Source organism: Primulina eburnea, chromosome 6 (genome assembly GCF_022965805.1).
Source record: "Primulina eburnea isolate SZY01 chromosome 6, ASM2296580v1, whole genome shotgun sequence".
NCBI lineage: Eukaryota > Viridiplantae > Streptophyta > Magnoliopsida > Lamiales > Gesneriaceae > Primulina > Primulina eburnea.
The window spans coordinates 6,950,581-6,972,547 of record NC_133106.1 but is presented as its reverse complement, the minus strand read 5'-3'; the positions used below and the strand labels follow the sequence as shown (position 1 = coordinate 6,972,547).

Sequence of the window (21,967 nt, the reverse complement as noted above, 5' to 3'; positions counted from 1 at the left end):
TGGAGTCAATTTATGGATAATTTTTATATATCCATAATTGATCATATGTAAATATAGCACGAATAATGTAACTACCTGGTTAATATGGCCGTGGAAACCTGATTTGGAACTAGTTGGCCATGTACGGCTCATTTCCTATTCTTGATATGCTTATTATTATTTTTAAAAATAATTTTGAACAAATTAACGTTGTGGGTGTTTAAAATTATAAGCAAGTACTCTACTCGACCATGCTAAGTTGTTTTTTTTTTTTTGTTGGTAAATCAGATATCGGGGCTTTGTCTGATTAATCTTGGGAAGACGATATTTTCATGGTTGGCCTGTTAGTAAATTCAAAAGTGGTAATGGCCTACACGCACTTGGATGAAATTTAAGCTTTAATCTTATGTTATCCTTCAAATACATTATGGAGCAGGTTGGTGTAGGTTTTGGTTAAATATTCAACATAAAGTTTCCAAGATTGAAGGAGGTAAAGACAAATTTTCGTAGACGAATAAAAAAAACGAGTCCAACTTTCCCAGGTGTTCAGGAGGAGATTCTGGTACGGTTCTGCCTTTTACAGTGTTCCCGCTTTCACTTTTTCACTCCAACCCTCTTTCGTCCTTTACCGTATAGTTGTCACACTTGAAACAGTGAGAAGTCGTCAATTCGTTGAAATGCGATTTTAGTTCTGTTCTCTATCATCACCTTCTTCTTCTTCTTCTTCTTCCAAGATCTTTTGGCAACAAGTCTTCCTTGCAATTCTCCTCCATGTTTCCGAGTTTGATTCAATCCCGTGAAGCTATGATGAATCAGGACAACATTCAAATGTCGAGCGATTTATGTTATGGTCAACGGGTAGGTGCCGACCCCTGTCTGGTCCTTACATCCGACCCCAAACCTCGTCTTCGATGGACCACTGATCTCCACGAGCGCTTTGTCGACGCCGTGACTCAACTTGGTGGCCCCGGCAGTTAGCGACCTTTCCCCTCTTCATTCTCTCTCTCTCTTTTTTTGTTTTCCCCAAGTTAATTGGAACCAAAGGATCTTTATGTTACTTGATTAGTCAACAAATTTCTTATACTCTACGGGATTGTCAAATTAACTTGAACTTATTTATGTGATCTTGGTAATAATCTTATGTTTGTCAGTTCTCTCAGTGCATTATTCCGTTTGGAAAATCGGTTGCTTCATCTATTAGTGCTTTTTCATGAAGCTTGGTGCACGCATATGAAGCATATGAAATGGAGTGATTTGATTATTATTGGTTTTAGTTTGGTTTCTCTATTGGATTGCGAATGTGCTAGTGAGCTATCCGTTAGTGGGCTTGGTTGTATTGAAAGCTAAGACTTCAGCCGGTGGCTGAGATAATTTACTTGGTTCTGTTTATTAACCTGCGACTTGGGAATGAAAAATAAGCAATAGCAGTTTGGCAGTGGTCTCTCCTTTCATTCTGTTTTTCAACGATGAAACATTTGTCGAAAGTCAATGTTCGGTTTTTTTTTTGTTAAAAAAAATCGAACTGGTCCAGGGAAGTTAAATGTTCAATGGTTACCTGTTCAGAGGAACTTAAATGCCATGCCAATATTTTCTGCTTTCTGTTTTATACAGTCTTTATGAGTTTGCGGATTTGAATTGTCATAGATAAGTTGTTTCTCAATATGGGTTTCAGTCCAGTGATTGCTAGAAATTGACTGTTTTCAGAGGCTACTCCGAAGGCTATAATGCGTACTATGGGTGTCAAGGGATTGACGCTGTTTCATTTGAAAAGCCATCTCCAGGTTTTATTTTTCTTTCTATTTAGTTATGTATCTTAATTATCCAGCAGATGGAGCTTGCCTTGTTTGTTCCCTGTGGTGGTTGCATTGTTTGATGCCTTTTCCAGGTTTTTTAACAGATATTCATACATCATTGCAGAAATATCGATTAGGGAAGCAATCAGGGAAAGAATTCGGCGAGGCTTCTAAAGATGGTAGGTCCAGCTTTTTGTTTATTTGTTGGAACGGTCTTTGAAGTCAAATTATAAAATCAATAGGATATATAGAATACACAGCATCATTCCATTCTGTTTAGTCACCCCTATCCCTGAATAAGTAGACTCAATTTGTTCAGCCAAAAAGGATAAGCCATGTAAACCCAATTCGTTCTGGCCCTGTTCAATCCTGACCTCCCGAGTCCCAAGCAAAGCGGATATAGTGAATGGAAAATTTCGACCACATCTGTATTCGATAAAAAAAGAACAAGCCATTTTGATATTTGTATCTAAAGAGATTGTATTATTTACGTTTTAAGTAAGATTTATTTGATTACGATATCAAAAGAGTCAACTGATTTCTTATCCATCAAATGGTGGGGCTTTCAGGTTTATACGATCTGGATAGCCCTCGTGCAACCGATTCTCCTCAAAACATGCAAGCATCTGACATGAATGAGTAAGGGTTTGTGTTCTTGCTTGGGCAGCTTGTAAAATGCGCATTTTGCTTCAATTAGTTATTGGGTCAAATATTGCCTTTGTTTTAGGGGTTATGAAGTCAAGGAGGCGTTAAGGGCACAAATGGAAGTTCAAAGTAAACTGCACTTGCAAGTAGAAGTAAGCTCATATCTCAATCTGCCTCGTGATACATTGGCAAGTGGACTTGCAAAACATTTTAGGCTCTGGTTTTTTCGTCTTAGAAAATTAATTTTATGTCTTGTAAAATTACATAAAATGGCTTTCACCTTGATTTCAACTTATTTCCCAAAAATTCGTTTCACACCATTTCATATTTGAAATTCGACACAAAAACCCTTCTGAAAGTCAAATTTTGTGCAGGCTGAAAAACATTTGCAAATTCGTCAAGACGCGGAGAAAAGGTACATGGCTATGTTAGAAAGAGCCTGCAAAATGCTCGCAGATCAAATTCTTGGATCTGCAGCAACAAACGATTATGGAAATGGTTGCCATGGAAACGGAGCAAACCCGGCTCCCTTAAATCCACTTCATGAACCATATCCATTACAATCTTCAGATGCGTTTCAAGCTCATATGTCTCCCAAGTTTCATCCGCAACATGCTGATTGCTCCACAGAAAGCTGCCTTACATCTCACGGGAGTCCTGTGGGAATGCGGATAGAAAGGTCTTCATCCGGGGGAAAGCGAGGACTGCCAAATAAGGACACAACAGATGCATCATTTATTTGGGGTGACTCGGATGCCTATACCCCAGATTTGCATATTGTGCAACATGTTGATTCTCGTGGGATCACTGGGTGTGGTGCATAAAATCGTCTTAATCTTGGTTGTGTTTCCATTTGTGATCTGATTCAAGCTTTTTAGTGTTGTTTAATAGAAACAAATGAGAGCTAATTTATCTCAATCTGTTATGAAAGATGGTTTAACATCAAGAATGAATTTGTTTCTGCACATTCATGTATCACTATTACCATTAATTTCGCTGTAATTGCAAAAATTATAGTAGCATTTGCAGTTTATGGGCACAGTTTTGATGCATTTTTCTGCAACAAATGTGTCCGCTTTTGCTGCTCCAGAAAAGAGACCAATCAAAAGGTTAAATTCTTATTTCATGTTTCCTGGTATCACAAAATTTAATCAGATGCTTAAGAACACGACAATATCTCGTATGCCGGAACATTTGAAAACAAGAGCACGTGTGTGTTTTTGTGTGTGTGTATATATATGTATATATATGTATATGTAACAGTTCACAAATTACACTAGTTGATTGCTCGTCTGTTGTGTATTAGTGAAACTTTTATATTTTATTTGTTATCAACATGTTATCTTTTAGAACGGGTTTCTATTTTTAATTATATGTATCGTTTAGTTCATCTTTCTTTAAAAATATTATTTTCATGGTAAATTCAATGACCATCATTGCATTAAAAAATATTTTTATGTGAGGTCAAACATAAAACCCTACATGTTAGGATCAATGATAATCGTTGGATCTAAATTTAAAGACTATTATACGTACAAATAATAGAATAATATTTTAAACATATTAAATGAACTCTGTTGTGCTGAAGAGAAAGAACCGTCCCTTTGGGACATTCGATAAATCTGGAACGATACACTTAAATACAATCCTCTAGAGTAGATTAAATACACTTACTTTTTTTTTTGTCTGTGTCAACACTTTTTGTTAAAAATAAAAATTCAAAGTAAATGAATATTAAAAATCCAACCACTGAGTTTTTTTAACCATACTAATTTGGTAAATAAATGAATTACGTCTAGCACGATTGACTTTATATATTCAAATACAAATAATATCTTTTGAATTATAGAGTCAATACTTACATATAATATTGTAATAATTCATTCTATTTTAAAGACGTGAAAATTGGTTTACGAATTATTAGAATAAAAATAAGATAAAATTATATTATTATGATGATTTACGATTGAGATTATACATTAAAATGCTATATTTGCAGTAGTCTTCATACAATTAACACTACAATATTATAATTATAATATTTAATCATTTTCTGATTGATTTTAAGCATTCACTTTATTTTATATATTCAATCACAAATAAAATTTTAAAAATATTTAGAGCAACATTTTTTGAAAATAATTTTAATCAATATTTCAACATTTTTTGAAAATAATTTTAATCAATATTTCAACATTTTAACAAGGATGAATAGAATATCTTTAGTCAAATTGTCCATAATAAGGGAAGTGCAATGATGGGGGTGATTGGTTGAGATGAGATACGTACTTCTCTAAATTTATTTAGGTGATTAGTGAATGACGATTCACTAAAAATACTTCTTATTATTTTGTATTATATAGATTATGCATGTAAAAAATATATTTATGAATATTAAAGATATTGTCTTGCTAAAACTTTTTCATAAAAACCGTTACACATACAGATATCACATCACATTCTTATTAACAGTTCCTAAAACTTTTTCGTAAAAACCGTTCCACATACAGATATCACATCACATTCTTATTAGCAATTCCTCATAAGCTAGGGGTCAAAAACAAACTATTAAAGGAGCTATCACAGTATAACTGTATAAATAAATAAAAAAAAAAATCACTTGCCCAATAAATAAAAAACACAAGAACAGGGAACAAAAGTACATGAAAGATGACACAATGGACCAATTTCTTGAAAAGTTCCAAGATTCTTCTATAGGCCCGAGTATTATTAATTTGGTATCATCACTTGCCCAATTTTCTGTTCAGTTTTGTTTTATTTTGTGTAAAAAAAGTATGAACATGGACTACTATCTATACATAACGAGTTAGACGGATAAGCAAATGAATTTTTTTCAAGAAATTATCAAGACGGAACAAAAGATAAATGCTGAACAAAATTAAAATGAAAATGGACATTTAATCATCACCACCAACGTCTCAACGCCTGACCCAACGTGAAGCTCAATACACAATGTTACAGAAATTATGTTTGCATCATAGAGACCTTGAGTGCAGCAGCTCAGCTCTCTTAGCTAGGACTATCTTTTCGGTACTAAAATTTCCTAATCAATAATTGTATGGGAAGTATACTTCAAACAGTAGGAAGGTTCTGGTACGCCGTTGTCGTTGCTTTAACCTGGGACGCCACACGCAACTACTACATACAGTAGTTATTTCTATCTTGTAGAAGAATGGATGAGTTGGCGATTAGTCTCCAGGACGTCACATACAACAACGTAATGAGTCATTCTATCTAGCAGAGTACGTGAAATCGGGATTAGTCGAGTCAACGATACGCTCCTCTGTCAGAATCACCCAAAAAATCATCTGCAAACATTGGAAAATAACAGATCAAGGTAAAGGGAAGAGGCAAAAAAAATGTGATGAAGAGTAAACAAACTCGTGTCCACTTCATCCAAATGGGTATACTACTGGTCCATGCGTAAGATCTCACATAATCGAATCAATTATGGTGTGCTTGTCTACCTAAACATGCAACACTTGACTGTTAATAAAAAATCTGGCTCTAAGCTGTCATGTACAACCCCTGAATGCATTAATGGCGAGAAAAACAACCCCTGAATGCATCAATGGTGAGAAAATTGATAAGCAGGACGGATCAATGTCAGTGGTTGCTAAGTGCCAATAGAAGCCAGCAGCAGATGCAGTCATTCGACAAGAAGATAACAAGATTCGTGCTATTTATTAGTACCTAAATTACAAAATAAGAAAGGTGAAGATAATCCAGAATGCATCTTACCATGCTCATCTTCATCACCGCTTTGACTTGTAAAGAAAGGAGTGAGATAGTTCCGGTCTATGGCAGTAAAAGATGTAGTGCTGAAAGAATTTGAGAGTAAGGACGAATGAAGAAAATAATATAGGCAAAAGTTGGAAATCACTTGTAGCTTACCTGTTGTGAAACTCCTTGAGTCTCGTCTTAAACCTGTTTCCAGATGAGGATTCCCCCTCGTAAGAAGGGGCTCGGTAGCTACTGTTCGTCTCAAAGCTCTGAAAATAAAGATAAAAATAATAGAGGATAATAATTCCGGCTCAATTTTTAAAAAATGGTTCTAACAAAAACCATTTGGAAATCATGTGAAAAACTTGGTATAACAGCAAGGAATGAATTCAAGAGATGTGCTTCTAGTTTGCACCTATGATAACTATTATGCTTTCAGCAATTCAGCAAAATATTCCACTATGTTAAAAATAATATAAAAGTTCTAGCAGGCTCCTCTAAATGGATTCAACAGGAGAGTCCCACTCTTCCCTAAAATAAGCATATTGCACACCTCGGTTTCCTCAAGCCACAGCTTTGCAATCAAGGAGACAAAAATGACGATGAAAATGATGGGGCAGAAAGACAATACATTCAGCCGAAACCAAATCTACTTGAGTGTGTACAATTTTCATTGAAACACATGCACTAACTTTTCACCTAAAAAGTCGGGAAGGGACAGCTCACAGTTAAATTGACATTTTTGACTTACTTCTCCCAATGCGTCATCATGGCTGTCACCCACAACTTCTAAAGCTTCCAGCATGGTCCCTGTAGATCCTCCTATCAGCAAAACCTGGAAAACCACCCAAGAATATTAAGACATAAAATGCTCTTTATATTTATGTGCAAAACTGAAAGTGGTGGGCCCCATCTACAAGCTAAATCAATTCTATCCAAGAACATTATAGGACCTAAAATGCCTCTGTATATTCTATGTGCAAAACTGAAAGTTTGGTAGGAAACATCTGCTAGCTAAATCAATTAAATTTATTAATATACAAACATACCATTTGCAAGAAATTTATGGAAACAGAACTATCTTTGAGTTTAATATCGAATAAACAAGGGCAGTGTTGATCTGATCAAGTAAGACCTTGCCTAACAGTTAAGAGACAAACAAGACACTAATGCTTTCATGTTAAGCTCCTAAAACCAATTGGTCAGATTACGTTTGAGGAAACTACGCATAAAAAAGGCTGGATTATCATACAAAAAATATGCTACCATTATGATTTATGAATGCAGCCAAGGTCCACCATAAACTAGTAACATTTAGAACAGATCACTGTACTCAGTACTCACCGTCAAAACAACTATTGCAGTTGTGGCAGTAAAGATTGTTTGGCCATGGCCATCTGGAAGATCATGCACCGATTGAAGAGCCAGGGCAAAAGCCATAGCCCCTCGGAGACCTGTGATAAAAGAAATATCACGAGTTTGAGCAGCCAGAGGGTATCTACATGTTCGTATAATTGTTAGACAGGGAGTGACTGAAAAAAAGTGTTTTAGCCAAGTGTTGGATATGCAAGAGAAAGCAGTTTGCAAACCACCAATGGTTTTTCAGCCACTCACCACTATACCAAAGAGCTTTTTGATGCTTCATTGGTATTTTCCGATGTGCAGGTCTAATCAAGTTCACCAAATAAGCGCACGAGAAAACATTTGTAGCTCTTCATGAAACAAGTATAAGAACGTTCAGCAGGTGATAAACATTCCAACACTACATTATCCATATCTCATAATCAAGACTGCATAGGAAAATATTGGCTGCCAATATGAACATAATGGTAAAGTTGATAGCAGCAATATACTCGTTTTAAGTTTAGAAGGCAAAGCAAGAATACCTTGCAATCCCAATGAATAGCTGATGTAAGTTAGAGAAAGTTGAGGAAAATAACAGTGATTCAGCACAGTAAATACCAAATTAGCCGCTTAGAAAAAATACACATGTGGATACAATTGAGAAAGAGATAAATCCAATATGTGACCAGCTATGATTTTCCATCGCAATATCAAATCCCATGTATATAAATCTGCAACAGACCAAAAAAGCAGGCCAACAGTAGAAACAAGCCAAAACAACAAACGAACTCAGAGAAAAGTTAAATGAACTCGCAGATTTCTTACATAAAAGTCTCAGCCAATGACGATATCAGATGGAAAAAAGCAGATACAAATTTCTGAGAACTGTCTGACAAGTTTGAGAAACTGTAGTGCTTCATGACCTAAAACATAAAAAGTTCATGAACTAAGTCATCTACCAAAAAAAAAGAAACAAGTAAAAATCGAATCAAATTAAAGACCAATAAGCCAAAACTACTTAGTTTCACTTACTATTCCGGTGAACAATATAGACACAATTCCCGAGAGGCCAAGTCCTTCAGCTAGCATATACCTAGAAAATCAAACACACAAAGCACAACAGAGTCCTAAATAGTCCTAAGAACACTGATTTTGTAAAACTATATTGAAGAACGTCGAAGTGACTTACGAGAAATATGGAAAAAGGACAAATAAACAGCACTCCAAGTTCTGAAGACTGTAAATATCATGATTGCAGTAGGTATCGGGTTTAATTAGACATGAAACTTGAACCTGACGCTATCAAAAAAATGTACTTACTTGTCAATATCCAAACCAGCATACTTGAAAAGGTTCAGGGGAATTAAAGATTTGCAAAATAGGTTATGAAGAAAATATCATAACAAGAAGGTGGAGAAAAAAATTGAAAAAAGGATATCAAAGCAGAAGTGAATCCAACTCCAACCCCTGTAGATATAGAAACAAATTACAATTAGCAGCAATGAATGTGCATCTTCAACACAGAGTGCATAGAAGTATAAATTTTTAGTTAGAGTCTGTGTGCGTGTCGATTGCTTCCAAATCAGTACAAACATGACAGGCAGAATTGAGTATCTTTTAACAACACAATAACTAAAGAGTCCAGAAACTTTTGTCACCACAGCAAAGAAAAAAGGAATTTAAAGGGAGAATAATGAAGTATGAGATTTTGTTATGTAAACAAATGAATTAATGAAAAAATTTTCAGAATTTCCAGCTGTTTAATGAAAAATTTTAACAAAAATATATGAAATTATGAATAATATAAGAACAGTTTCAATTAGGACAAGGGTCAAACAAATATGAACCTGCTGACATTGAACCAACAAAGGTCTCAAGAAATCTGAGCACGACCATGAAAAAATTTTGTCCCGATGACTCATGGCTCCTTACCAATGACATTGTCCTGGATATGTAGATTCAAATCAATATCTTATGTAAGATTATTTCACAATATGATGGAATATTTAACTGACCTGTACAGAGAAATTGCCATCTTCAAAAGGTTAAATATGCAAGTTCCAGCAAACAAATCAGTTTATAGATAATTACCCAATGAAAATATCATATTTCCACATAAGCTCCTCATTATGAAACAAATTATAAATACGTAGACTTACCGCGTCATTTAGCACAGATTCGCCAAAGACCAAAGCATATAGATTTACATCTGTACCAAGCTCCTAAAAATGTCATATCAAGTAGATGTCAAGAACAAATGTATCATATTACCATAATTTTGATTTGAATTTGAAGAAGTAAATGGTATGCCTACCATCTCTAAAATTAGTAAATGACTGAAAAAGAACAGATCATTTGTTTAACAAAGATAAATATGACCAAATTAGTGAGTATCAACACAGAGATGAGCAAGTTACAATCGTCTCCGACTCCAGATCTCATAGTTGAAGGTGCCGTATCAACTTAACCCCAACCTAGAATTAAAAGTGATGACTAAAATTCAACCATCTGAAGGTTTTGGCTATGGCTGTAATGATCTATACTAATCTTCTCATCTATCCTTTTTGGAGGAAGGATACCAAAGAGTTCCAACAATTTCATTCAATTGTTTGTGACAGTGTGGAAAATGTCATATAAAAATTACAATATAAGGAATAAAATTAATATGTTGACTATAAAATGTTTTATTGGTTCACTGATTTAACTGAAATTTGAAGGGGTAAATCGTTGCCATGGCCTCAATAGACAAATAAACGTGACCAACAAGCTACTTTAATCGATTGAAGATGTAAGGATTCGACAACAACTTGAAGCTGCTAAAATGGAAAAACTCATTCAACTTAAAACATGATTTACTAAACTCTAGCAAATGTATTTTCAAGCATGTATATAACAACAATGACAAGTCATATAAGCGAACATGTTAGTAAATAACTCAAGGAAACATTAGAATGAAGTATGAAACCCACTATGTTTTCAAATAACGCACAGGATGGCGTGCTCTCCATGATATACACGAGTAAGCTCACAAAAATTTCCCTTAGTAAGTATTGACAGTTCTTTTGCATTTATTCTCAAACAACTTCACCGAAGCCAGCAAATTAACAATAATGTTAACATTTATCTAATGCAAAACTTAACAACTGCTAAATTTTGATCATTTAACTCAAAGATGCACGAGAGATACTGCAGCCTATTACTACAACGTTGTCTCATGATCAGTCTCATGCTGCCAATTCATAAAATTCTCGACTATTTGAAGAGTTGTCTTTAATGGTTAAAAAACAAGCGAACAGCAAACAAATCTTGGATGATATGTGCCTAAGACCCCGGATCACCTGAAATATAGACAAAACAGTGACAGGATCAGTAGCTGAGATGAGAGCACCAAACATCAGACATTCCACAAATGGAAGTTTGTACATTAGAAATGTCACTCCACCAAGATATCTGTAATATGACAGGTTATAGACTTATAGTATTCCATAAAGGGCATTAGTCCGATAAGGCATATCTTCAATAACTGTTGAATTAAAAAATATATGTATATTTATATATGTGTATATATATCTTGAGGCAACAAATATAAATTAAACTCACACTAAAATGCCCGTGACAACAGAAGCTATAAAAGTTCCGAATATAGCAAATGTGACAATGGCACCAAAGTTGGAAAAGAACGGTTTCTGCAAATTGAGTTCAGAATACATATCATATACATATAACTTTCCCTTCTTTAGTTCCATGATTACATTCTAAAGAAAAGGAAAACATAAACTTAAAGCCAAAGACTCACCGGTTGTAGACTGAACCCCGACTGAGTAATCACATATATAAATTAAGGAAATTACTTCATCTAGTCAACAAAAGGAAGGTCACGTAATAAATGGCACTCATCTTGTGTAGTTTTACACCAAAAAATAAAGTTCATTTAGCAAGGATATAATATAATCGGGGGCAGCAGAAACAAGAAGAAAAACTCTTCGTGGAAGTTGAACCATGCCCTGCAAAATCAAAATAAACGAAGACATCAAAAAGTCACCCTTGCCTCCTGAAGTTTGAAACCAGGATTTTAAAAAAGGGTCAAGCACGAGAAACTGAAGATGGCAATAAGACCTGATGCTATTTTCCGTATTGGAAATATTAGCTAGCCCACCAACAATCAAACCTGGTTCCCAATTCACAAATTCATCAGACCACAATAACACTCAAAATCACGATCAGATTCTACAGTGATTTTGAAGCGGTTAAGTGGGAGTCAAGGACCGATGAAAAGCTAAATGAACGATAGCGTAACCGATTAAAAGTGAGGCACTGGCTTCTGGTAGATAATAGAACCGGTGTCGGCGAAGGACATGGCCAAGAACAAATGAAAGAACGAGCATCATGATTTGCAGAAGAATCCCAACTCCGGCCGCCTGCTGCTCTTTCGCCGGACTTCCTCGCGGATCGGCAGGAGATATATGCAGCTCATCCATGCCGATCCCTGATTATGGTTCTAGGAGTTTTTGGTCCTTTTTCTTGATTGGAAGAGGAATTCGATTGTTTCAACTTCTTGAGCCAATCTTCCTGCAATTTCACGCCTCGTGAATCGTGTCCCTTGAATTTCTTGTATAATTTCACTTTTGTTTTGTGCTTATTTCCAGATTTAAATTTAATTTAATACTATAAATTCTCGGGGTTTTCCCCATAAAAATTCATCTGGACTATGTTTTGTTGTGATTCGGTTCCTAGAAAAAAAAAAGTATTCACATTTTTTTTGTTCTAATAACTCCTTAGGATAACAATTTTACACATATGCTCACTACCAAATTTTTATCTTCTTCTGTCTTTTCTCCTGAATTTTCCATCCAATCATATAAAAAAAATTAAAAGCTCCAAATCTCCTTAAAATTGAAAATTTTCGATGGATTTTGAAAACCTGAACTAACTAGTTGTACAGCTCAATTTTTACTCCGGATTTGAGGGAAATCAGAGAGTCAAAATCAAAGAAAAATGGGGCCATTTTCCAAGCTCGAAAGCCATAGAAGATAAACTGAAATAGTGTAATTTATTGAAAGTCTCGATTTTTTCTCTCCTCACTCTCATCCCTTCTTCAATTCCCATGAACAAAGCTTAAAATTTGGAAGAAATATGCCTATTTTTCTCTATCTATCGTGAGGTCATTGAAGATCCGTCCCACGAGCACCTAAAAGCTCGAAATTTTGTATACTATTTTTTGGAGTTTCGTTTTATTTTTAACAAGTTCCATTTTGTTAGACAAAACTCGTGGAAAATTTACATCAAGAAATACAACAACCACAGTCGAAGCAGCAGAACGTGATTTCCATGTTTTTGAAGTTACTTTTTTTGCCATGAGAATGGCCATGTCACGTGTGTCAAGTAGGTTGGAACGAAATCAGACTTTATAGTACCCAATTTTTGTTTTGGCAAAAATATGTCATAGGTCGTATTTTGTGAGACAGTCTCTTATTTGGGTCATCTATGAAAAAGTATTATTTTTTATGCTAAGAGTATTATTTTTTATTGTGAATATCGATAGGGTTGATCTGTCTAATAAATAAAGATTCGTGAAACCGTCTAACAAGAGACCTACTCAATTATGAATGATAGTAACTTATATCTTATAAAAAAATTAATTAAGTGTAAAGTTAATATATCTTTATACATAATTGTGAGATGGAGTGGTTTTATTGCGTGGAGCATATTTAATAGATATATGATAATCTATTGTTCTAAAACCATTGATCTTCGTCTGAGAGCTTTTCATCCATATTGTAATGATTTAAATCTTTATTTTGAATAAAGTATTAATTAATGCATGATTAAAAAGTTTTCAGTTAAGCATAATTAAGGAATTCATTAATTGAAGATCAACATGTTGGGATCCACCGAATTTAAAATAAATCGTTCAGTCTACTTCAAGTTATATTATCCCGAGAAATCTAACAAGACGAATGAGATTATAACACGTGGTAGATAAGATTGAGTTCGAATATTCTGAACTAGTTCGGATGCAACCTATAGATAGAAACTAATTTCATTTTCCTACACCGCTTTCCCTTATCTATTTTATGTCGAGTTCTATCCATATACATTAAGTTTTCTAGATAGTTCATAGGGTTGTTTAGCGTCAGAAAGATTCGGAACTAGTGTTGACTCGAGGAGGGTCTGCGAACTGAGACACGTAGATTGAGACATTATCAGCGGTGAGGGAGTTCGACTTCCAATACGCTTTAAAGGCACATCGGGCATTAGCGAAAGGAAGATAGAGATACCTCATTTATGTTGTAGACGTATCGATGGATGTAATCGACGCGAAGAACTTTCCAATTGTCAATGAATTTCCCGATGTTTCTCCGATGAAATTCTTGGATTTCTGATCGAGCAAAACTTGCACAGTAAAATCCCCAATAAAAATATGATTTTGTATGCTCAAAATAAATCGCAAGTGCACGATGTCAAGTTATAATATAGTGTACGTGAGTACGAGTATAACACAATTAAATATCAATGGTGAGTTGACAACTTTTATGATCATGCCTCAGTGAACTTCCGCACATACAAATCATAATCAAGTCAAATCACAAACGAGTACTCATTCTCATCTACACATAAATATTGACGTTAATTTGAACGTGTGTGTGTGTCATGATGGGTCTAGTCATTCGTACGTCAAATAGATCAAGCATCAAATCATGCGAGTCACTCAATTAGCACTTCAATACAAGTCTCACTAGCATGCAACCCCGTGTCCATTCATCACTAACCATAAGTCGAACTTTATCAAATTCTTAAGTGCAGATAAGGGTGTCGAAAAGAAGGAAAATAAGCTCAAGTGGCTAAAAGTCGGGAGTACACCGATCATTTTCATTGTGCAGTCGTCAAGACTTTTCGTCTGACTTTCCTCGTCTCCTTACATCTCCAACTTTTAGCCTAGGAATAGAATTTCATTCCTTTTATTTCGACTCCCCCTCACCTTACATCTCCTTTTTTTTTTCTTTTTCTTTAATTTTTTTTTGAATGCACAATTTTCACACATGTACTCCCTAAGCTAAGAATATATATCTTTGGATTACAGCTGGTCAGGAGTATGACATTTTAATTTAGTGCATTGGAAGGGGGGTGAACGTGAAGTTCAGGGCAAATCAAATTTTCTCATTTCAAGGTTCCAATCAGTGACTTATTTCCACGGGTTTACATGCTAAAACAACTCATAAATGATGTCTTTCAAGTTAACCACACAAGACCTTCAAATTTCATCATTTTCTCTACAAAATTCTAGTCCCCACACATATGTGCTCAAAAAGTTCAAATTTTGTACCAAAATTCATGTTTCAACAATCAAGAGTATCATTCATGAAGTGACCCAATCAATGCTTTTCAATTCTATCAATCCAACTTCTTCATTGGCGCATAAATTATGTCTTCTCACCATAAACGACACTAGACAAAATAAATGCAACGAATAACTAAACAAACATAACAATCTACCCCCCTCATACTAGAGTTGTGCAATGCCCTCATTGCACAAAACGAAACAGACATTAAAAATGCAAACACAAATGCAGACTCAAAACATGAAAGCTAATAAACATGGTAGACTAAAACAAAGATAAGAAAGAAAACAGGAAACAGCTAAAAGGAAAAAATAAATGTGCAAGAGAGGGGAAACAGTAAACTCCCCTGATCAAGTGGCATCCTCATCGTGCTCTGGCGGTGGCACTCCTGCGGCCTCCCCATGTTGAGAATAATCGTACTGGAACTGGAATGGGGGAGGCGGTATCGGAGTCGGTGGAATGGTCGACGGGTCAACGCCCCCGTGCACAAGCAAAGAGCGCATCATAGAGTCAATGTGAGATAGGTGGTCCGTGACATACGAGTTAAACTGACTCTGATGTGCCTGGAAGGCGAGATTTTCATCCATTTTGTCATTTTGCGTTCGCCTGCGGGGTTGTGGTGGTAGGCGTTGTGGTACGGCAGTGTTTGATCCACCCGCATCCTCCCCCGAGAGGGAAAGTCCGCCCGTCTTTTTGCCCTCTTCCGCTGTTCGTCCTCCCGGCAAATTGGCTTCATCGGTTGAAGCCACTCTTCGTCGTCCCTGAAATGCACCCCGGCCCGTGCACACAGTTCGGAAATGATGCTCGGAAAGAAGAGACCTATGTTGCTGTTGTGGATGCTCAGTATGATTTGCGAGTTGATAAGTTTACCCACATCGATGGCGTAACCTCGGTGCAACGCAAAAAGTAACAAAGCACGCTCCTTTTGCACCTCGCTTGTGTGCGAGACTGGCATCATCCGTCGGGCCACAAACAGATACCACAAGGCGATATCAGCTTTTAAGTACCTTTCATCAAAACAGCTCGGCGATCCACCCAATGGTTTCCACGTCGCACCCGGGTGGCATAGAGTCTCGATAATCAGATTGTAGTCGGGATTAATCATCAATGCCTGGAAATTTGAGTCATCTACCTCGGCCGTTTCCAATATGGCGTTAATCGTGGCCGAATCGAACGGCACAAGCTTGCCTCTAACAAAGGCCCGACCGTCAGTTCGTTCAACGGCATTGGCGTAGAATTCCCTAACCACCGACACCACAGCCGCCTTAGGTTGTTCGCCAAATTTTTCCCATCCCCTTCTTGCCAAGTCCACAAGAGGTGGCATATATCGATCCTCCATAGTACGCCGAAATCCCCTCTCAGTTATGGGGTTTCGGTGAATTTTAGCATGGTCATATCTCGCACGAGCCTCCGCACTCACGAAACGTGTTCTATCAAATGAGGATGAAGAGGAGGAGCTAGGATTACCTCGTTGCTTCTTGGGAGCCATGGAGTTGAAGAAGTTGGAACTTTGAATTGGAGATGGTGTGCTTGCTTCCGAAGGGAGATTGTGCCTTGCCGCCGAAAGCTTGAGTGGAGGTGGTGGTACCTGCACAAGAAAATCGAAAAGGAGGAGGGATGAGAGGAGTTAGGGATTTGGGGAGTGAATTTGGGGGAAGAAATTTCGTGCAGAATGAGAGAAGGGAAAAGGGACTCGGGTGTTAAAAGCTCTCGCGCTCGAGCGGTAGAAAATTACCGCTCGAGCGCGAACCTCTCTGGAATTTGATTTCAGAGGTAAGCTCTCGCGCTCGGGCGGTAGAAAATTACCGCCCGAGCGCCGACCTTTCTAGAAAAAAATTTCACGAGGTAGACGTTCGCGCTCGGGCGGTAAAAAATTACCGCTCGAGCGCGAACCCCTCTGTTTTTTTTCAAATATAATTTAATTTTTTTTTTTTTGTATATAAATAAAACAACAGTAAAACAAAATATGCTGACGTGAAAGAAAAAGAAAACTAAATTAAATGCAAGAGAAGGGAAAGGAAAGTAAGTTTTCAATTTATCGTCGAGAGCTAGACGTCGGTCTGTCTAGTTCGGCATGTCTTGGAACCGGGTGATTCCAAGTTGTGGCTCAATTGTGCCACCCATGTAGTGCTTCAGGCGTTGGGCATTGACCGTAAATGTCCCATCCTTCCCGTCTTTCAATTCTACAGCTCCCGATGGATATACTTTCGAAATCACAAATGGACCAGACCATCGTGATTTCAACTTTCCGGGAAAAAGTCGCAGCCGGGAGTTGTAGAGTAGAACACTTTCACCCTCCTTGAATTCTCTCTCGATGATCCTTTTGTCATGAGCCTTTTTGGTTTTCTCCTTGTAAGACAGTGCAAGATCGTAAGCCAAATTGCGGAACTCCTCCAACTGGTCCAATTGAAGCAAACGCTGTTCACCTGCATCAGTAAAATTAAAGTTCAGCGCTTTTGTTGCCCAATATGCCCGATGCTCCAACTCGACAGGTAAATGACATGCTTTACCAAATAACAACCTATACGGTGTAGTGCCTATAGGTGTTTTAAAAGCAGTCCTATATGCCCATAGAGCATCATCTAACCTCACCGACCAGTCTTTCCTACTGACGCCTACCACTTTCTCCAGAATTCTATTTATCTCTCGGTTTGACACTTCCACTTGACCACTCGTCTGGGGGTGATAAGGGGTAGAGATCTTATGTGTGACACCATATTTTCTTAAAAGTTTTTCAAAGAGTTTGTTGCAAAAATGAGTGCCACCATCACTAACGATTGCTCGTGGTGTTCCAAAACGGTTAAAATTTTTCTTTAGAAATTTTAGAACCACTTGAGCATCATTAGTGGCGTATGCTTCCGCCTCCACCCACTTAGACACATAATCAACCGCCACCAAGATGTATTTTTTCGTGAAAGAACTAGGAAATGGTCCCATAAAGTCGATTCCCCACACATCAAAAACCTCACATTCAATGATATTTTTTAACGGCATTTCATGACGGTTAGAGATGTTACCTGACCGCTGGCATTTATCACAGTGTAGCACATAAGAACGAGCATCTTTGAAAAGAGTTGGCCAATAAAAGCCACATTCAAGTACCTTGGATGCCGTCCTTGTTGGTCCGAAGTGACCACCTACCTCACGGTCATGGCAATGGTTGAGAATTTGATCAAACTCTTCTTCCACAACACACCGTCTTATCATGGCATCTGCACAAATTTTGAACAAGAACGGTTCCTCCCAAAAATAGTATTTCACGTCAGAAAAGAATTTCTTTCGTTGGTGAAAGGATAGGTTTGGTGGAGGTGTGCCTGTGACAAGATAGTTAGCGAAATTTCCATACCATGGACAATTTCTCACCTCAAATAGTTGCTCATCCGGGAACCAATCATTGATAGCATGCTCAACAGAATCATTACAAATACATTCTAATCTAGACAAATGATCTGCTACCACATTCTCAACACCCTTCTTGTCCTTGATCTCTAAATCAAACTCTTGCAACAATAATATCCACCGAAGTAAGCGTGGCTTTGCATCTTTTTTAGCAAGTAAATATTTGAGGGCCGAATGATCAGTGAAAACAATTATTTTGGACAAAACAAGGTATGAATGAAATTTTTCAAGTGCAAACACTACGGCTAGTAATTCCTTCTCAGTGGTTGCATAATTTAATTGAGCCTCATCTAAGGTCTTACTTGCATAGTAGATTGTATGAAATACCTTGTTTTGTCGCTGGCCAAGCACGGCCCCCACTGCAGTGTCGCTGGCGTCGCACATTATCTCGAAAGGTAGATCCCAATCCGGTGCCACCAAGACAGGAGCCGTCACCAAGCGCTCCTTCAGATTCTCATATGCCTGTAAACAGTCAGAAGTGAAATCAAATGGCACATCTTTCATAAGTAAAGAAGAGAGAGGTTTTGCAATTTTTGAAAAATCTTTTATGAAACGCCGATAAAAACCGGCGTGGCCTAGAAAACTTCTAACTCCCTTTATGGACTCCGGAGGTGGTAACTTCTTGATGACTTCCACTTTCGCCTTGTCCACCTCTATCCCGTGCTCCGAAATCTTGTGCCCTAGGACAATGCCCTCTTGTACCATGAAATGGCACTTTTCCCAATTGAGCACCAAGTTGGTTTCCTCGCATCTCATCAACACCACCTGCAAGTTCTGCAAACAGTCATCAAAAGACGGTCCGAAAATAGAGAAGTCATCCATAAATATTTCAAGAAAAGTTTCTATCATATCATGGAATATAGCGGTCATGCAACGTTGAAAGGTGGCGTGTGCATTACACAAACCAAAGGGCATTCTTCTAAAAGCAAAAGTGTCATAAGGACAAGTGAAAGTGGTTTTCTCTTGGTCCTCGGGCGCAATCATGATTTGGTTATACCCAGAATACCCATCTAGAAAACAATAAAACTCATGACCCGCTAACCTCTCAAGCATTTGATCAATAAAAGGGAGGGGAAAGTGGTCTTTTCGGGTGGCATCATTCAATTTCCTATAGTCAATGCATACACGCCATCCCGTGACAGTTCTGGTGGGTATTAGTTCATTCTTATCAATTGTAATCACAGTAATACCACCCTTCTTTGGCACACATTGAACAGGACTTACCCATGCACTATCAGATATAGGATAGATAATACCTGCATCGAGAAGCTTAATCGTCTCAGCTTTCACTACCTCTTGCATCTTAGGATTCAATCTTCGCTGAGGTTGCACAAGAGGTGAGTACTTGTCTTCCATCAATATCTTGTGCATGCAGACTGAGGGATTGATCCCTTTGATATCCGCCACCTTCCATGCAAATGCGCCCTTGTGCGCTTTTAGAACCTCCACTAGTTTGGCTTCCATCACATCTGTCAAAGCGGCAGAAATAATGACAGGTAATGTGGTATTCTCACCTAAGTAAACGTACTTGAGGTGTGGAGGCAACGGCTTTAGCTCAAGTGTGGGTGGCTCCTCGATGCTTGACCTTTGAGGGGTCAAATCTCTTCGTTCTCCTAGATCCTCCAGTCGCATCCTCATCGGCTTTCTCCATGGAAGGTTGGCATTCAAGTGTGCCACGATTTCAGCTTTCTCTTCATCCAATTCCTCTTCTCCCAATTCAGTGGTGATAGTGGCCTCCACCGGGTCCCTAAAAGTATCCTGCACATAATGAGACACAAGAGAGTCCAAAGCATCAATTCTAAAACAACTATCAGAATGCAGTGTGTGCTTAAGTGCATGAAAAACATCGAAAGTAATCTCATCCTCGCCCACTCTCAGTTTCAACTTCCCATCTTGCACATCAATCAGTGCCTTGCCAGTTGCAAGGAACGGTCTACCCAAAATCAGAGGCATCTCCGCATCCTCCTCCATATCAAGCACCACGAAATCGGCAGGAAAAATGAATTTGTCCACTTTTACTAGCACATCCTCAATCACTCCGCGGGGGTACTTGACAGACCTGTCAGCCAGTTGCAAGGACATCCTCGTCGGCTTAGGCTCTCCTAATCCGAGTTTCCTGAAAACAGATAGAGGCATAAGATTAATACTTGCACCAAGGTCACACAATGCTTTACAAAAAACTACATCACCAATCATGCAAAGGATAGAAAAACTCCCTGGGTCTTTTAGTTTCGGTGGGATTTTGTTTTGCACCAAAGCAGAGCAACTTTCGGTCAAATTTACCGTCATGTGATCCTCCAATTTTCTCTTGTTGGCTAAGATGTCCTTCAAAAATTTAGCATAACTAGGCATTTGCATCAAAGCATCGGCAAAAGGAATATTAATATGCAATTTTTTAAACACTTCTAAAAACTTACCGAATTGTGCATCTAGTTTTGCCTTTTTTAATGCTGCAGGAAAAGGTGGAGGGATAACAATCTTAGGTTGTGCAGTGAGTGCTGGTGTAGAGTTAGATGACTTACCTTGAGACGTCGCAGCATGTTCATCCGGTACTTGGCTTTTCTCTTTTTCTCTAGGCTCCAAAACTTTTCCGCTCTTCAACTCAATGGCCTTCACTTGCTCTTTTGGATTAGTCTCGGTATTACTTGGCAAGGTGCCCGGCTCTCTACTTGCTATCATTTTGGCCAACTGTCCAATTTGATTCTCGAGCCCCTTTATTGATGCATCTTGGTTTTGGAGTCGAGTTTCAGTGGATGAGATAAACTTAGACATCATTTGTTCCAAGTTGGACTTTTCTTCTCTAGGAGGATCGGATCTGTACATCGGTTGTTTCCCATATTGTTGTCCTCCTTGCGGCCTATTATGACTGTTTTGACCGCCCCATGAGAAGTTGGGATGTTGCCTCCACCCAGGATTATATGTGTTCGAGTAAGGGTCATTCCTTGGGCGGTTTTGGACTCCCACTTGATTCACCGGTGCCTCATCTTGCACATAGAAGGGATTTCCATCTTGACAGTCTTTCACATAGTGTTCCCCTCCACACTTCTCACAGAATATCTCTTGAAGACGCATAGCCGTGCCACCCACGTTCAAGCCGTCTATTTTCCTGTTTAAAGCGTCAAGTTGTGCAGTAATAACAGAAAAATAAGTTACTTGGTGAACTCCGGCACTTCTCCGCTGGTTGTTCCTGTCAAATTGAGGATGATAGCTGCTAGCAGCCATTTCCTCCAACAACTCATATCCTTCTTCCGCAGTCTTCCTCAAAAGGTTCCCACACGCAGCAGCATCTATCATAGTACGGTTAGGAGTAAGCAAACCGTAATAAAAGGTTTGAACGACTAACCCAAGTGGCAACTCGTGATGTGGGCATCTTCGTAATAGATCTTTGAAACGCTCCCACGCCTCATATAGTGACTCTTGATCGAACTGAGCAAATGTTGTGATGTCTGCCCGCAGCTTCATGGTCTTCGACGGAGGAAAGTATTTGATGAGAAACGCCTTCGCCATGTCCTCCCATGTAGCTATCGAACCTACAGGTAAACAATTCAACCAAGCTTTAGCTTTATCATGCAAAGAGAAAGGAAATAAACGCAGTCTAACAGCATCATCAGAAACTCCATTAAATTTAAAAGTATCGCAAATCTCAAGAAAATCCGCGATGTGTGTGTTTGGATCGTCCACAGCAGTTCCTCCAAATTGGACGGTGTTCTGAATCATCTGGAT

At 38.0% G+C, this 21,967-nt stretch overlaps 2 protein-coding genes and 1 non-coding gene across 3 annotated transcripts; 2 read left to right on the top strand and 1 right to left on the bottom strand.

The window, feature by feature from the left end:
• Positions 1–625: 625 nt before the first annotated feature.
• LOC140833803 (protein PHR1-LIKE 2-like) lies at positions 626–3,384 on the top strand. The gene is made up of 6 exons (XM_073198226.1): positions 626–952; positions 1,684–1,760; positions 1,897–1,951; positions 2,342–2,411; positions 2,500–2,569; positions 2,792–3,384. Exons 1-6 carry the CDS (start codon positions 751–753, stop codon positions 3,239–3,241), a joined length of 924 nt encoding a protein of 307 aa, XP_073054327.1. The 5' UTR covers positions 626–750; the 3' UTR covers positions 3,242–3,384.
• A 2,115-nt stretch (positions 3,385–5,499) lies between these two features.
• LOC140833802 (sodium/hydrogen exchanger 6-like) lies at positions 5,500–12,145 on the bottom strand. The gene is made up of 22 exons (XM_073198225.1): positions 11,803–12,145; positions 11,622–11,673; positions 11,450–11,509; positions 11,302–11,326; positions 11,106–11,191; positions 10,844–10,955; positions 9,665–9,727; positions 9,521–9,540; positions 9,353–9,450; positions 8,944–8,972; positions 8,826–8,857; positions 8,695–8,742; positions 8,538–8,598; positions 8,331–8,428; positions 8,161–8,236; positions 8,048–8,067; positions 7,776–7,873; positions 7,506–7,615; positions 6,913–6,996; positions 6,333–6,430; positions 6,180–6,259; positions 5,500–5,746 (listed from the first exon to the last, which is right to left on the bottom strand). Exons 1-22 carry the CDS (start codon positions 11,981–11,983, stop codon positions 5,706–5,708), a joined length of 1,572 nt encoding a protein of 523 aa, XP_073054326.1. The 5' UTR covers positions 11,984–12,145; the 3' UTR covers positions 5,500–5,705.
• A 9,451-nt stretch (positions 12,146–21,596) lies between these two features.
• LOC140835619 (small nucleolar RNA R71) lies at positions 21,597–21,702 on the top strand. The gene has a single exon (XR_012118941.1). It is a non-coding gene; the product is annotated as a small nucleolar RNA R71 (small nucleolar RNA).
• The last annotated feature ends 265 nt before the right edge of the window (positions 21,703–21,967 follow it).

Bases quoted from the DNA above. Each gene is read 5' to 3' on its own strand.
- LOC140833803 (XM_073198226.1), top strand. From the start codon at position 751: ATGTTTCCGAGTTTGATTCAATCCCGTGAAGCTATGATGAATCAGGAC. The intron at 2,412-2,499 runs GTAAGGGTTTGT...CCTTTGTTTTAG, and splicing joins CAAGCATCTGACATGAATGA to GGGTTATGAAGTCAAGGAGG. The intron at 2,570-2,791 runs GTAAGCTCATAT...AATTTTGTGCAG, and splicing joins AACTGCACTTGCAAGTAGAA to GCTGAAAAACATTTGCAAAT.
- LOC140833802 (XM_073198225.1), bottom strand. From the start codon at position 11,983: ATGGATGAGCTGCATATATCTCCTGCCGATCCGCGAGGAAGTCCGGCG. The intron at 11,327-11,449 runs ATATCCTTGCTA...ATATGTGATTAC, and splicing joins CTGCTGCCCCCGATTATATT to TCAGTCGGGGTTCAGTCTAC. The intron at 8,429-8,537 runs GTAAGTGAAACT...TTTATGTTTTAG, and splicing joins CTATATTGTTCACCGGAATA to GTCATGAAGCACTACAGTTT.